We start from the raw sequence: 13266 nt of genomic DNA, 5'->3' as shown, positions 1-13266 counted from the left end.
TTTTATGTAATTTATAATATATTAAATAAGCTTTTATAGCATTTTCTGTTTTATATAAGCAGAAATACATTTTTTTGTGTGTCCTTCCCTGAAATTTAAAATTTGCTAGTTTATAATAGGTCATTGAGAAGTAATACTTGAGTTACTTAACTAAAGGTCTTAGAGGTAAAAACTTTAGCTTTTTCTAAAGTCATGTGGCTTGGTTTACTATTTAAGAATTTATTTCAGTGAGCCCTTGCCTTCAAGGCAAATTATATAGAAAACAAAATTAACTCTTTAACTTAATAATTGAAGAGAAAATTGTTATTTTAACAATAAGAAACTAAATTTGTTTCATGTTATTTGATATTAATATAATGTTTGTTTTGTTTTTGTAAATTAACTTATCAAACTTATAGCTAGACAGGTAAAATTTTTTATTATATATAACCTTCAATTTTTTCTTTACTGCATCTCTTTTGTAATATAACCTTTTACATGACAAAACTGAATATATTCATTACTAGACAAACATATGTATGTGACATAAAGAGTAAAAGCTTTTAAATTTTAATTAGAATGAGTTTTTATGAAGTTAATTTACTATCTGTAAGTTATCCCAAAATCTTGGAAGACAATTTGAGCGTATATGTCATAAAAATAATTATTGTTGGGATCAAATTTGTCTAAATATTCTATATTTTTATTTAAACTCTTATTGTAGTTTTAATATATATATATTTAAATCTAACCTTAGCTTTGTCCAAGGGATTTTATGTGACTGACTTACTTAATTTTTGGTAACTATACTAAGGAGCTCTGGTAGCATAGTGGCTACAAATCAGGCTGCTAACCTCAGGGTCGGCAGTTTGAAACTACCAGCTGTTCCACAGGAGAAAGATGAGGCGTTCTGCTCCCGTAAAGATTTGCAGCCTCGGAAATCCTGTGCAAGGTCACTAGGGGTCAGAACTGATTTCACGGTACTTAACAACAACAAAAGCAAACAGTATTTTTCTTATTTTAAATTTTCTTGGAGTTGTGGTGTGGTACTGTAGGATCAGCACTGGACTGCAAACCACAAAGATAGCAGGGTAGGACAAACCACTCTAGGAAGGAACCGATTGAGAAGAGTTCATCAAGGCAGTTGTAGGCAGCTGGAGTACAGTTAAACTCATTTTCATTCATTGAGACATGGGTTGATTACAACTAGTATTACAGAATATTATACACAGATCAGGCAAACATTTTTTGAGGGGAATTGAGGATCGTCTAAGAATCGACCAACCACAAACTGTTCATTAGGGCAGCTGTTTCATGAAACTTAACAAAATAACCTACTAGTACATGTCATGAGAATGGTGCGGGACTGGGCACTATTTTATTCTGTTGTACATAGAGCCAGTATGAGTCGGCATCAACTCAACAATACCTAATCACAGCAGCCTTTCATGTGTAAAATAGATTGCAAAGCTTGAGAAGGGGATTTTGCAGAGAGCTCATATCTGAGGTTGGGAGCATGGTGATTCTATAGGATAAGCATTGGACTGCGATCCATGAGGTCAGTGGTTCAAGTCTACCAGCTGTTCCCCAGGAAAAAGCAAGGTTTCTACTCCCCCAAAGATTTATAGCATCTGAAACCCTATACAGGTTGGCTATGAGTCTGAACCAACTTAATGGCACTTAACAACAACAACATATTTGGGTCAAAATGGAGTCACTTTTGCTCCTTTGACATGATTTCAGACTAGGCCAAGAGTCAGTTTTTTATACTTTTTCTTGTCCTCAGGATGACACAGGATTGGTGGTGGTGGTGGTGTGCCGTGAAGTCTGTTTTGACTCATAGTGACCCTGCACATGGTTTCCGATGCTATAACTCTTTACAGGAGCAGAAAGCCTCATCTTTCTCCTGAGAAGCAGCTGGTAGTTTCAAACTGCTGACCTTGAGGTTAGCAGCCTAACTTGTAACCACTATAATACCAGAGCTCCTTGACACAGGATTGATTAGGCAATATTTTATACTGTTGTATATCGGGTCACCGTGAGTTGGAGCTGACTTGACAATACCTAACAATAGTGTTTTGATGGGCTTAAGGCAAAGTAGAGCCTTTTTTACAGGGGTTTAGGAAAGGAAGTGATAGGTATCGAAGAGTCCTTAGAGGGGATCGGAAGTCAGGAGACCTGATCTGAAATGCTGGCCCATCCACTTTTTTTCTAAGGACAAAACTGAGATCATTGTGTGGAATGTTGCATCTGAAAATCTGGCTACTCACCTTGGTTGAAAATCAAAACTGCTTCTCTGTATCAGAGTGACCCACATCACTGAGAACTTCCAGGCTGGAGGGCGATCTTCCATTCCAACTGACATGATTTCAAAGAACAGAGTTTCGAGATCAAGGTTCCTCAGCACTGTATCCCTGATGTTAACAACAGCAGATTTTCTATGCTCATAACACAGAATACACCAGTGAACTTTTTGTTACTCCCCTTCTTGTTCAAAGGTGAAATGACCCAGTGATGCTCTCAACTGTTTGCTTATTGAGATGTTGTTCAGTCAGCTCCAACTCAATGTGACTTTGTATATAACAGAATCAAACATTGTCTAGTCATGTTTGGTAAGGTGGAGAGTCATAGAAAAAGAGGAAGACCCCCAACGAGATGGATTGGCAAAGTGGCAGCATCAATGGGCTCAAGCATGGCAATGATAGGTTGGCCCAGGATTGGGTAGTGTTTCATGCTGCTGTGCATAAGGTCACTATGAGTCGGTACCGACTCAATGGCACCTAATAACAACAGTCCTGTACCGTCCTCGTTACAAAGAGTAACTCCATCTTGAATTAAAATGAATGTAGCAAGTTCCCTCTCGGGGCTCAGTAGATCTTCCACCAGGGAGCACCGCTTCCTAGAGGAGGGCACCCAGTTCTGAGACCTAGAGTTTTTCTATGTCTTGGTTACCTGCTAGCTGAGGCCTGGAAGTGTAAGGAGTTATAACTATTAAAGCTGCGTTGACTATTTGGTGAGAAGATCACACACACACACACACAGTGAGAGTTTGCATCATCTTTGGGACTCAGTGGGTAGAGGGATACTGGATTTCATCAGCTTGATAGGTGTTCAGATTACTGGTGTGATTGTTCTCTTCAATCACAAATTGACTGTTTCATATTACTATGCAGGCATATATCTTCTGTAAACAGAGCATGAGGACTTCTAGAAATACTCAGAAATTAGAATTATCTGCTCCATGACCAGTTTTTGCATTCAGGGCTTTCTTTTCTTAAATCTGAAATGAAGAGATGCTCACCAGAGGACCCTGAACTTCCCTCTCTGAGTTTCTTAGTTTTCTTTTCTGAAAAATACTTCTGATAATCCAAATATGATTCTGACTTACTCCTTTCTCCTTTTCCTTCAATACAAATCCAGTGGAGATCTCAGACTCGGCTCCCCCCGTGCCCTTGGTGAAAGAAGTCACGAAGAGGTTCTCCACGCCAGACGCTGCCCCTGTGTCAACAGAACCAGCCTGGCTGGCTTTGGCAAAAAGGAAAGCCAAGGCCTGGAGCGACTGTCCACAGATCATTAAGTAGAGAGGGACTCTTATCCATTCCTGGGGCCTGTTTTTGGCTCCTCTCTTGTCCTTTTTATTTATTTATTTTTTATACAAGGTTTCAAAACAAAACCAAGCTAGGTAAAGAAGCATGTCTCGTAGGCTTTAAAGTAATGCTTAGAAACTGAACTGACGGTGTTCACTGTAAATTTGCACAACCCTAGGTCTTGGTGCCTTGCGCTCCTCCTAGTTCTAGAGAAAATTTCATTCAAGGGACCACATGAAACAAAATTTCCAATCTAGGAATTCTTGACAAAAACCTGCCATGCCCATTCCTCTGTCCTCCCACACCCAATTCAGAACCCCTACTTTTGCCAATCTTTGTAATGGTTTTGTGATTCTCTACTCCAATTTTAAAAAACAAAACAAAAAAACATCTTTACCCTACTATCTGTTTGGGGGTTTCTACCCTTTCTACAATAATGGTGATAGGGTCACATATAATGGGAACAAGAATACCCATTTTTCTGAATACAGTGAGTACCAGGAATCATGAGAACCTGTCTGGTTTCCAACTCTGCACCCATGTGGTGTTCTTGAATTTTCCCCATCCTGAAGCTATCACATGAAAGGCAAATTCATTCACACTTTTACAATACTGTTGATCCTGTTTAAACACTTGGCCCTGTTGATTTCTAGAGAACATTGCCATTTAAATATCTTAAAGGAAATTCTGTATCCGCTATAAATTATATTTCCGTTGAGTTCTACAGATGACCAGATTTCACCCCAGGACTACTGAATCCGATCCTGTGAGGACAGGGCTAGGAATACATACATATTCTCATAAATGTTCTTCAGGTGAATTCTGCTATCTCTCAAAGGTTGAGAACCACTGATACTGATGCATTCTAGTTTTTTCAGATTCTGAAAGGGAAGCTCATTTCACCCAAAGATGCAAAAATGAAACAAGAAAAATAATAAAGTACCCCCCCCAAAAAAAGCATTGTTTATTAAAGGATAAAAGGGGCTCTCGACATTACATGTCTCTGAGAATGTCCTTCGGTGATCAGGGAACATTACCAGGAAGCCAAAATTTGGAGCCAGTGGACACAGGACTTCCTGCAGGAAAAAGGTTTTCTTTACCATAACTGTGTTTTCCATGCTTAGAGCCAGATTATTCAGTAGCATTTATCATTGAACTTGCTCCCTTTAATTAACATCTCAGAGTGTTAAGTGGACCTTACTCCCTTTAATTAACATCTCAGAGTTTGAAGTGGCCTTGTTATTGTGGATACAGAGAAGGGACTTGGCAGCTTAAAAAGTTGCATATATTCGCCTTTTATTTTCCTAAATTGACTTTACATGAAAACAGACATACCAGCAAAACCAGATTTTGCTGGTGCTAAATTTCTATTTCATGGTGTTGACATATTCCTCTTTTCTTAGATTCTGATTACAAAATATGCAGGCAAATCCTTTGCTAGTAGCAGGGGGACACCATCTCTTTTCCTCGCCTACAAAAACAAGTTTTATTAGCATCCATCATTACTTTCCATTGTGCCTACTCAATATGCACTGTATTAGTCTATCATATACTCTGAAAGAAAGATGACTGCAAAGCTATTTACCAAAACATTTTCTTTCTGGGAACAATAGCTTAGCCTCACTGTAGCAGCTGGAGAAATGTGGTTGAACTGGTTTTGAACTCTTGCCAGTTAGACTTCATATTATGTATATCAGATCTTCAGACTGTTAACAATCAATGTAACTGCAACTTTTAAAAAAAATTGTTATGGAAAGCAATTAATATTCCATTGCACATTGTCCGCATTGATGCGTATTTCTGAATCTTGTGTGTAGGTTTCAATGGTTTCCTCACACTATTATAAGGCTTTTTAATGGGACTCTTTCCACCTAGAGCCATGGAATTATAGCACTAATTCACATCTTCTGAATTGACTTTTCATTCTATAAGCTTTGGGTAATATCGCAAAAATGGCAGAAAAAGGGTTTGGGAATCAAATAATTAACAAAGTATGGTTGATAGTCAACTCTGAACTGATATATACAAAGCGGAAGAAATAGCTCAGTGAGAAATTTCACATCAAAATCTTGAAAAGATGAGTATATTGAGAAATGTCACATGCAGTACTTCTGACACCTTCTAAAAGTTACACATTTAACATTTCATGTAAAAATCACCCCAAATTTGCACTATATACCAATGAAGTGTTATTTTGGTTTAGTTGTGCTACAGTCTTTTCTGCTCAACAAACTGGGGAAATTATGTGAAAACATACAAAAATTTAAGACCTTTTTTGTTTTTTTAAATGAATGAATGCGATGTTAAACACGAGCTTAACTCTTTTTGTTAAATATACATATACTTCTACTGGCAAGTTATAGATGGTTAACCTCTGTTCATATCATAGACTTATGTATATAAAGCTAGAGTTCTTTTGTTTACTTTTTTAATTTTTCAAGTGCAATTGTTTCTTACACAAATATTAATTACTATTAAATTATCATTTTAGCCATTTATCAGCAAATGTATAGTATGTATTCATTGTCTCTTCTTGTGATGTTTAGTTTGCTTATTTTAAAGCAGAAACATTAGAGTTACAAGTGTCTTGCAATATTTTTTATCAACAATAAAAATAAGTAGAGACTTACAATGAAAATACCTTAGTGTGATTTTAATATTATTTTGAGATTTTGGTTGTATAAAGTTTTCATGTAAAATGTCCATTATTGAAGGGAAAAAAATCTTTCAATAAAAAATACCCACAAGATCTTCAACAATGGTGGAGTTTCTTTTTCATACTGAATTTTGTTAAAACTATTTTCAATGACTACAAGTGATCATGTTATATTTATGTAGCTTTTGTTGAACAAGATAAATTTCTAAGCATTTACTGTATTTTTTTAAGAAGCTGAATGTTTTACTTACTATTAAACGTTTTTATTTTCCTCAATGCTGTTACTTCAATGTATACAAATAGCACCAGAAAAGGCAAGTATATTGCAAAATCAAGACAACATTGTTCTCCAGGTGATGCTGTACAACTAACAAAAGCCTAACTCTCATTCATTTCCAGTGAAAAGATCATTGGGTATTCTGGCCCAAATTCAGGTATGGATATCAGCAATAGCAACACAATTATGTGAGACAAGATAATAATGTCACCCTTGAAATACATAATTTTTATTATTGTTGTTACATACTGTCAAGTCAGTTCTGACTCACAGCGACCCTGTATAGGGTTTTCAAGAAGCAACTGGTGGATTTGAACTGCCAACTTTGTGGTTTGCAATCCAGTGCTTAAACAGCAGCGCCACACCAGAAACCCAAGAACACAGAAAGGAAAGGAATGCCAGCAGATGCTGCCCTCTCAGCAGACAGGCGGGCACGCCAGTGTTAGCAAGCTGGCTTATAGCCCGTCCTTGCTCACTTGGTCAGCAGTTTGGGAGAGTCGCCCAAGTTTTAAAGGGGCACCATTTAAGCCCCCACTCCTCAATGCCTCAGACAGGCACCCACATCACACACAGATCAAGGAGCAATGCAGGTGTCCAAGTGCCAAAGGAAGTTTTCTGCTGCAGTTTAAACAGCCGCCCTCAATCTGGACATATGTTTGGTGTCCAACAAACTCCCTGGAAGCTGCGTTTTGCAAGCAGGAGCTACCCACTCGTGCAAAGAGGTGCAGAGCAGAGCTGTGCCCGGGCTGACTCCAGTCCTCCCCGAGGCGGAGGCAGTTCATCCAGCACACCTCTGCTCCAGCTCGTGTCGTTGTCGCTGGGCCTCTGGGTTCATAAGACAGCAGGCAGCTCTCCCAAACTGTTGTTATAATTTTAATAACTATTCTTAGTTACCACAGGCAATTTCATGAATTTTGAATATTATAACTAGGTCCTAACATGAAAATCAGTGTGTGTTGTGAAAAAGATGTCTATTTATCTGCAATCATTAGAAATCTAAGGAGTACTTTCTTCCAATAAGCACAGTTGCAAAAAGTAGTTTCTGTTTTCCATTGGTATTGCTAAAAGCTATTGTAACTCTATCCACTACTAATTTAAGACAACTATGCTAAGGAGCTCTGGTAGCGTAGTGGTTATGAGTCGGGCTACTAATCTCAAGGTCAGCAGTTCAAAACTACCAGAAGTTCTGCAGGAGAAAGGCTTTCTGCTCCTGTAAAGATTTATAGCCTCGGAAAACCTATGCAGGGTCACTATGAGTCAGAACTGTGTCTATGGCACACCACCACCACCATGCTAGAGTCCTGGTGTGGCGCTGTAGAACTGGATTTCAAGGTCAGTTTAAATCACAAGGTCAGTGGTTCGAATCCACTAGCTGTTCCTCAGAAACCCTATACTGGGTCACTATGAGTTGCACTGACAACAACAACAACATGCTGGAGTGAGTTCTTTCATACTCGTTTATTTAGGGGCTCTGTTTTCACTCAATAGATTTTATGTATTTCTCATAAGCTTCTTCACTCATTAATTCAAGTTCTGATGGATTACTCAACGTCATCTTGATCGGCTAACCATCTTCTTAACAGGGTTTATTAACAAGTCCTGGGTTTTCTGGAAGTGGCTCATTAACTTCTGTCACTTCTCCTGATATAGGAGTCTAGACTTCACTAGCAGCTTCCATACTTTGCAAAGCATCAAACTCATCCTGTTTACTCAATTTTGCCCCAACTTCAGGAAGACTGCAGTAAACAACATCTCCCAAAGCTTACTGTGCAAAATTGCTGTACTCCACTGTGCCGATACCATGTTCTGTTGTCCTCCATTCACGTTTGTCTGGAAGAGAGCAGAGCACAGCACTGGCTCAGTGTCCGCATGGCATCCGGCCCGGGTCCTCAGTTCACAGGGTCGGAGGACTCGGCTGCATTTACTGTATTTTCTACACTAACAGTGTACACGTTATACTGTGGGGGTTGTTTGTTCACAAACAACCATGCACTAGCTTCTGATGTGTGCAGTGTACACACGTGTGTGTGTACCATTTATGTGTATAGATTATTTGCTAAAAATATAGCATATGGTACTTTGTTATGTTTTTCAGCTTTTTAAAAAAAAAAAAAATCAGGAGAAATTGGTCCTACATTAGAAGTTCCTGGGTGCCACAAATGGTTAAGTGTTCAACTGTAACCAAAAGGCTGATGGTTCAAACCTACTCAAAGGAGCTTAGTAAGAAAGGCCTAGAGATCAACTTCCAAAAAGTCACAGCCTTGAAAAGCCTGCGGAGTACAGTTCCACTCTGCAACATGGGATCACCATGAGTTGGGATGGAGACTGCAAGATTTTAAAATTGGGATTGAATAGCCATGTACCATTACCTGGTGTCTTGACCAAAGAGCCTATAGAAGTATCGTGATCAAAATGGAGGAAATACAGAACTGTATTCAAATTCTCATGAAGTTCAGACTTTCTGGAGCCATTGTATCCGATGAGCCTCTGAAATCACTGCCCTGAGATAACCTTTACATTTTACACCAAAAATATTCCCTGCAGCCTTTAAAAACCAACAGTAGTTACCTAGTAAAGAGTGCCTGCCTTGTGCATTGTGCTCTTTTAAGATCTATCTACGGTGGGGGATCAAGGAGTCCTGGTGTGGCGCTGTAGGATAAGAACTGCACTGCTAACCATAAGGTCAGTGGTTCAAACTCACCAACCGCTCCTTGGGAATCCTATACAGGGTCGCTATGAGTTGGAACTGACTTGACAGCACTTTAAAAAATATATAGGGGATTAAATTGACAACAACTTGAAAGATGAGAGAGGAAGCTTAGGGAACAGGTATTAGCTTATGTTAGTGGTAGAGGCACAATTTGGAAAAGGAGGGTAGAAATGGTTTACAACTTGAAGAACATAATCAGTGTGACTGCATTGTGCATGTAGAAAACAAAGACAGGTCTACCTCTGCAAATACTGAAAATAAAGACAGGTCTACCTCTGCAAATACTGGGGAAAAAAAATGTGTGGGCCACAGGACAGCAGCAGTTATACGACTTGCCAGTTGTTTAGGAAACAACCCCAGATGTACTGAATCACTGAACTAGGGAGAGTTTGTTGTTGTTAAGTGCCGTGGAGTAGGTTCTGATCCATAGCGACCCTACACAGGGTTTCCAAGGCTTTAAATCTTTGCGGGAGCAGAAAGTCTCATCTTTCTCCTAAGGAGCGGCTGGTGGACTCAAACCATGGACCTGTGGCTCACAGCACAGTGCTAATTGTATGAAGGCACCAAAAAGTTTTAAACAAGATAAATTTAAATACAATCTTTTAAAAAATCTAAAATTTATGCAAAAATACTCATGATGAACAAAGTATCAAAACAAGGGTCAGTATTACTGCTTTTCCCTGTTGCTACAGTCTCCAAAGTCCCTCAGCAGAACCCTTTCCTGGCCAATGCCCTGCCCTCCTCCACCCCAACCCCTCATCTTTACACCCTCGGAAACCCTGTACAGGGTCGCTATGGGTCGGACCCGACTCGACAGCACTTAACAACAACAACAACAACAACAGTCTCCAAAGTCCCTCAGCAGAACCCTTTCCTGGCCAATGCCCTGCCCTCCTCCACCCCAACCCCGGGACCCAAATGTGGACTTGGGTAACAGCTCCAGGTGATTCCTAGGCACCATGCAGAATCACTCATCAAATTACAAAAATCCAGCCAAGGATATGCCATTGTTTTTGACTGTTGTTGTTATATGCCGTGGAGTCAGTTCCGACCCATAGCAACCCTGTACAGGGTTTCCAAGGCTATAAATCTTTACGGGAGCAGAAAGCCTCATCTTTCTCCCGCGGAACAGCTGGTAGTTTCGAACTGCTGACCTTGCGGTTCGCAGTCCGATTCGTAGCCACTACACTACCAGAGCTCCTTTTGTTTTTGACTACTCACACCTAAATGCCATTTGGGGAATTCTCCAACTCATGCATCTTGGTGGGAGGCAGTGCCCACCTCCCACCATAGATGAAATGCCTGATAAGGGCTTTCCTAGACCTCCCTTGTGGGGAGATTCTGAATTGGAAGTAACTGGTCAAAAGACCCCAAGGCACACAGCAGCAGCAGCAGCAGGTCAAAAGACATGGAGTCCTGAGTGGTACCAATGGCTATGCGCTCGGCTGCTAACCAAAGACTGGCGGTTTGAGTCCACCCAGAGGGGCTTTGGGAGAAAAGCCTGGTGACCTAATTCCACAATTAGAAGCAGCCATTGGAAACCCTACACTATGGAGCACACAACACGTGCTCGCCCTGAGCCAGAACCAACTGGATAGCAACTGGTTGGGTTTTGGTTCCCAGTCAGTGATCTGTGCAGACTGGCAGCAGCTGCAGTACACTGGAATTGCTGAAGGGCAGCAGCAGTGACGCCAGTCACAGGAAGTGGCTAGTGTTCACAAGTGTCAGCTATAACTAAGCAATTAAAACTTCAGCTACGGCAGCTGTTTCCTCACCAGGCCAAAATGCCAGGATGATTTCAGGCATTCATTTTTCCTGGCTACGTATCTCAAAGCCCGTTTCACAATTCTGTGAGCTACTCAATATTCCTTTTTAAAATTCCCTTCTACTTAAATAACCTGACTTGGCTTCTATTACTTGTAACCAAGAACTCTGGCATGCTTGATATTTGAGGCTTTACTGAAGTATAACCAACCGTCAAACTGAACGAAACCACAGTTGACTGAAGAAATAGAAGGAGAAAGATCAATGTACATTTTTGTTACTTTAAGTGCTTAGCACAATGTCTGGAATGTAATAATTTTGTTACTGTTACTAGTGTTGTTGTGGAGTCCTGGTGTGGTGGTGTACGATAAGCACTGAACTGCTAACTGCAAGGTCAGCAGTTCAAATCCATCAGCTGCTCCTTGGAAACCCTATAAAGGATTGCTATGTGTTGAAACCTACTTGCCAGCATTTAACGAACAAACCAGCCAGTGTTGTTGTTGGTGTTAGGTGACTTTGAGTCAGTTGTCAACTCACATCAAATCCATGTGACAGAGTAGAACTGCCCCACAGAGTTTTCTGGGCTGTAGAATTTATGAGAACAAATTTCCAAGTCTCTCCCATAGAACCACTGGGTGGATTCAAACTAGTAATCCTTCAGTTAGCAGCCAAGCACTTAACTATTATGCCAACAAGGCTCCTTACTACCACTAATAGTAGTGGCTAGACTCATAAGCATCATGAGCTAAAATGCAATTCTAAGGAAAATTAAGACATTCTGTGTGAAAAACCTACTCCTCACTTAGCAGCATGATTAGGTTTCAAAGACCAGGTTATTTGGTGCAAATTAGCATGATGCAAAAATGGAGGATGACCACATCAGATCACCAAATGGAGGATGATTTACATATTGCAAAACCACTGAGCTAATGGGCCAGGAAAGTTGACACATTAACTGTAAAATAACTGTAATCGTTACAACTAGTGTTACTCTCACCTCTCCCCATGGTGATCCACGCTGCCCGGTTGTTGTTGTTGTTGTTAAATGCCGTCGAGTTGGTTCCGACCCATAGCGACCCTGAACAGGGTTTCCGAGGCTGTAAATCTTTACGGGAGCAGAAAGCCTCCTCTTTCTCCCGCGGAGCAGCTGGTAGTTTCGAACTGCTGACCTTGCGGTTCACAGCCCGATTCGTAACCACTACGCTAGCCCGGTATAGGACACTAATGCACTAAGTCGTTGGATAGATTTTGTACTATGGTCATAAATGCAGAATGTCAGATAACAAGATAGTCTGTGAGTGTGTGTAAATGTACTGAGCATCTTAAATGACATGGCAAACAAAACTGACACCACCGGGTTCAGTTCTTTGGCTGTGTAACAAACTACCCCAAATTTAGCACTAGGCCAGAATTTGGTGACTTAAAATTATTTCATTATTTTTCATGACTCTGTGGGTCAGGAAATGGATGTCTGGCCTCACCTCACAGTGAAAATAGCCTGAACAACTGGAATGGCTCGATTGGACTCCCAAGTGTAGGGCCGTGGCTGTCACTACTAACTGGGTTGCTCCATTCTCAGTGTCATTTCAGGGCCTTCCTCAACACACCGTTCTCCAGCAAGCAGCCAGATTTCTTATGTAACACCCAGGGCTTCCAAGGTCATAAAACAAAAGTTGCCAGGACTTGTTAAGACTTACTTAGACTCAGGGATGGCACAGTGCCAACTCCGCTGCATCCGATGGATTAAAGCGAGTCACAGGCCACATCCAGCTGGCCCTGCATAAAGGGCATGATGGCCAGGGGGTAAAGTTCACAGGCCACCAGTGTGACAGACTGCCACATCCCTTAGTATCCAAGAGTTCACAAACTTATGAGGGACAGAGAATAACAGGCTAATGCAAGCATGAACAAATGCTACAAGACAAATGAAGCAGCGATTAAACTTTCAGAAAAATCATTACACTTAACAGAGTTTTTGTTTTTTCTTTCTGGTTTTTGTTGTGTTTCTTACTGCCAAGTCACTAAAGATGTTACAGCACCAAAAGTTAATAAACTGAGAAATATCGTTATACTTGTTGTCAAGATTCAGCTATTAAGAACTGAGAAAAGAAAGTACATCACCTTGAAACTGGACAGTATATTTTATTCTATACTGGTATCATGGTTACTTAGCTATCTAATTCAATAAATAAACCCTAATTAGAAAATCTTTTATTATGAATTTCAGTGTAATGAGTAAATGGTATGTTGCATCGCAAGATTAAGCTTTTTTTTTTTTTTTTTTTTTTTTTTT

The 13266-nt window shown here is 40.2% G+C and overlaps 1 protein-coding gene across 1 annotated transcript in view; it reads left to right on the top strand.

The window, feature by feature from the left end:
• The window catches only part of KIAA1211 (KIAA1211 ortholog), a 60336-nt gene extending 56776 nt beyond the window's left edge, over window positions 1-3560 (top strand). The window contains exon 7 of the mRNA XM_006868073.1: window positions 3400-3560. Within this exon, the coding sequence (XP_006868135.1) occupies window positions 3400-3560 (161 nt within the window). The remainder of the gene's footprint in view (window positions 1-3399) is intronic.
• The last annotated feature ends 9706 nt before the right edge of the window (window positions 3561-13266 follow it).

The sequence above is a fragment of the Chrysochloris asiatica genome, unplaced genomic scaffold (genome assembly GCF_000296735.1).
Source record: "Chrysochloris asiatica unplaced genomic scaffold, ChrAsi1.0 scaffold00115, whole genome shotgun sequence".
Classification (NCBI taxonomy): Eukaryota; Metazoa; Chordata; class Mammalia; order Afrosoricida; family Chrysochloridae; genus Chrysochloris; species Chrysochloris asiatica.
The sequence above is the reverse complement of the archived record's forward strand: the minus strand, read 5'-3'. Positions and strand labels throughout refer to the sequence as shown.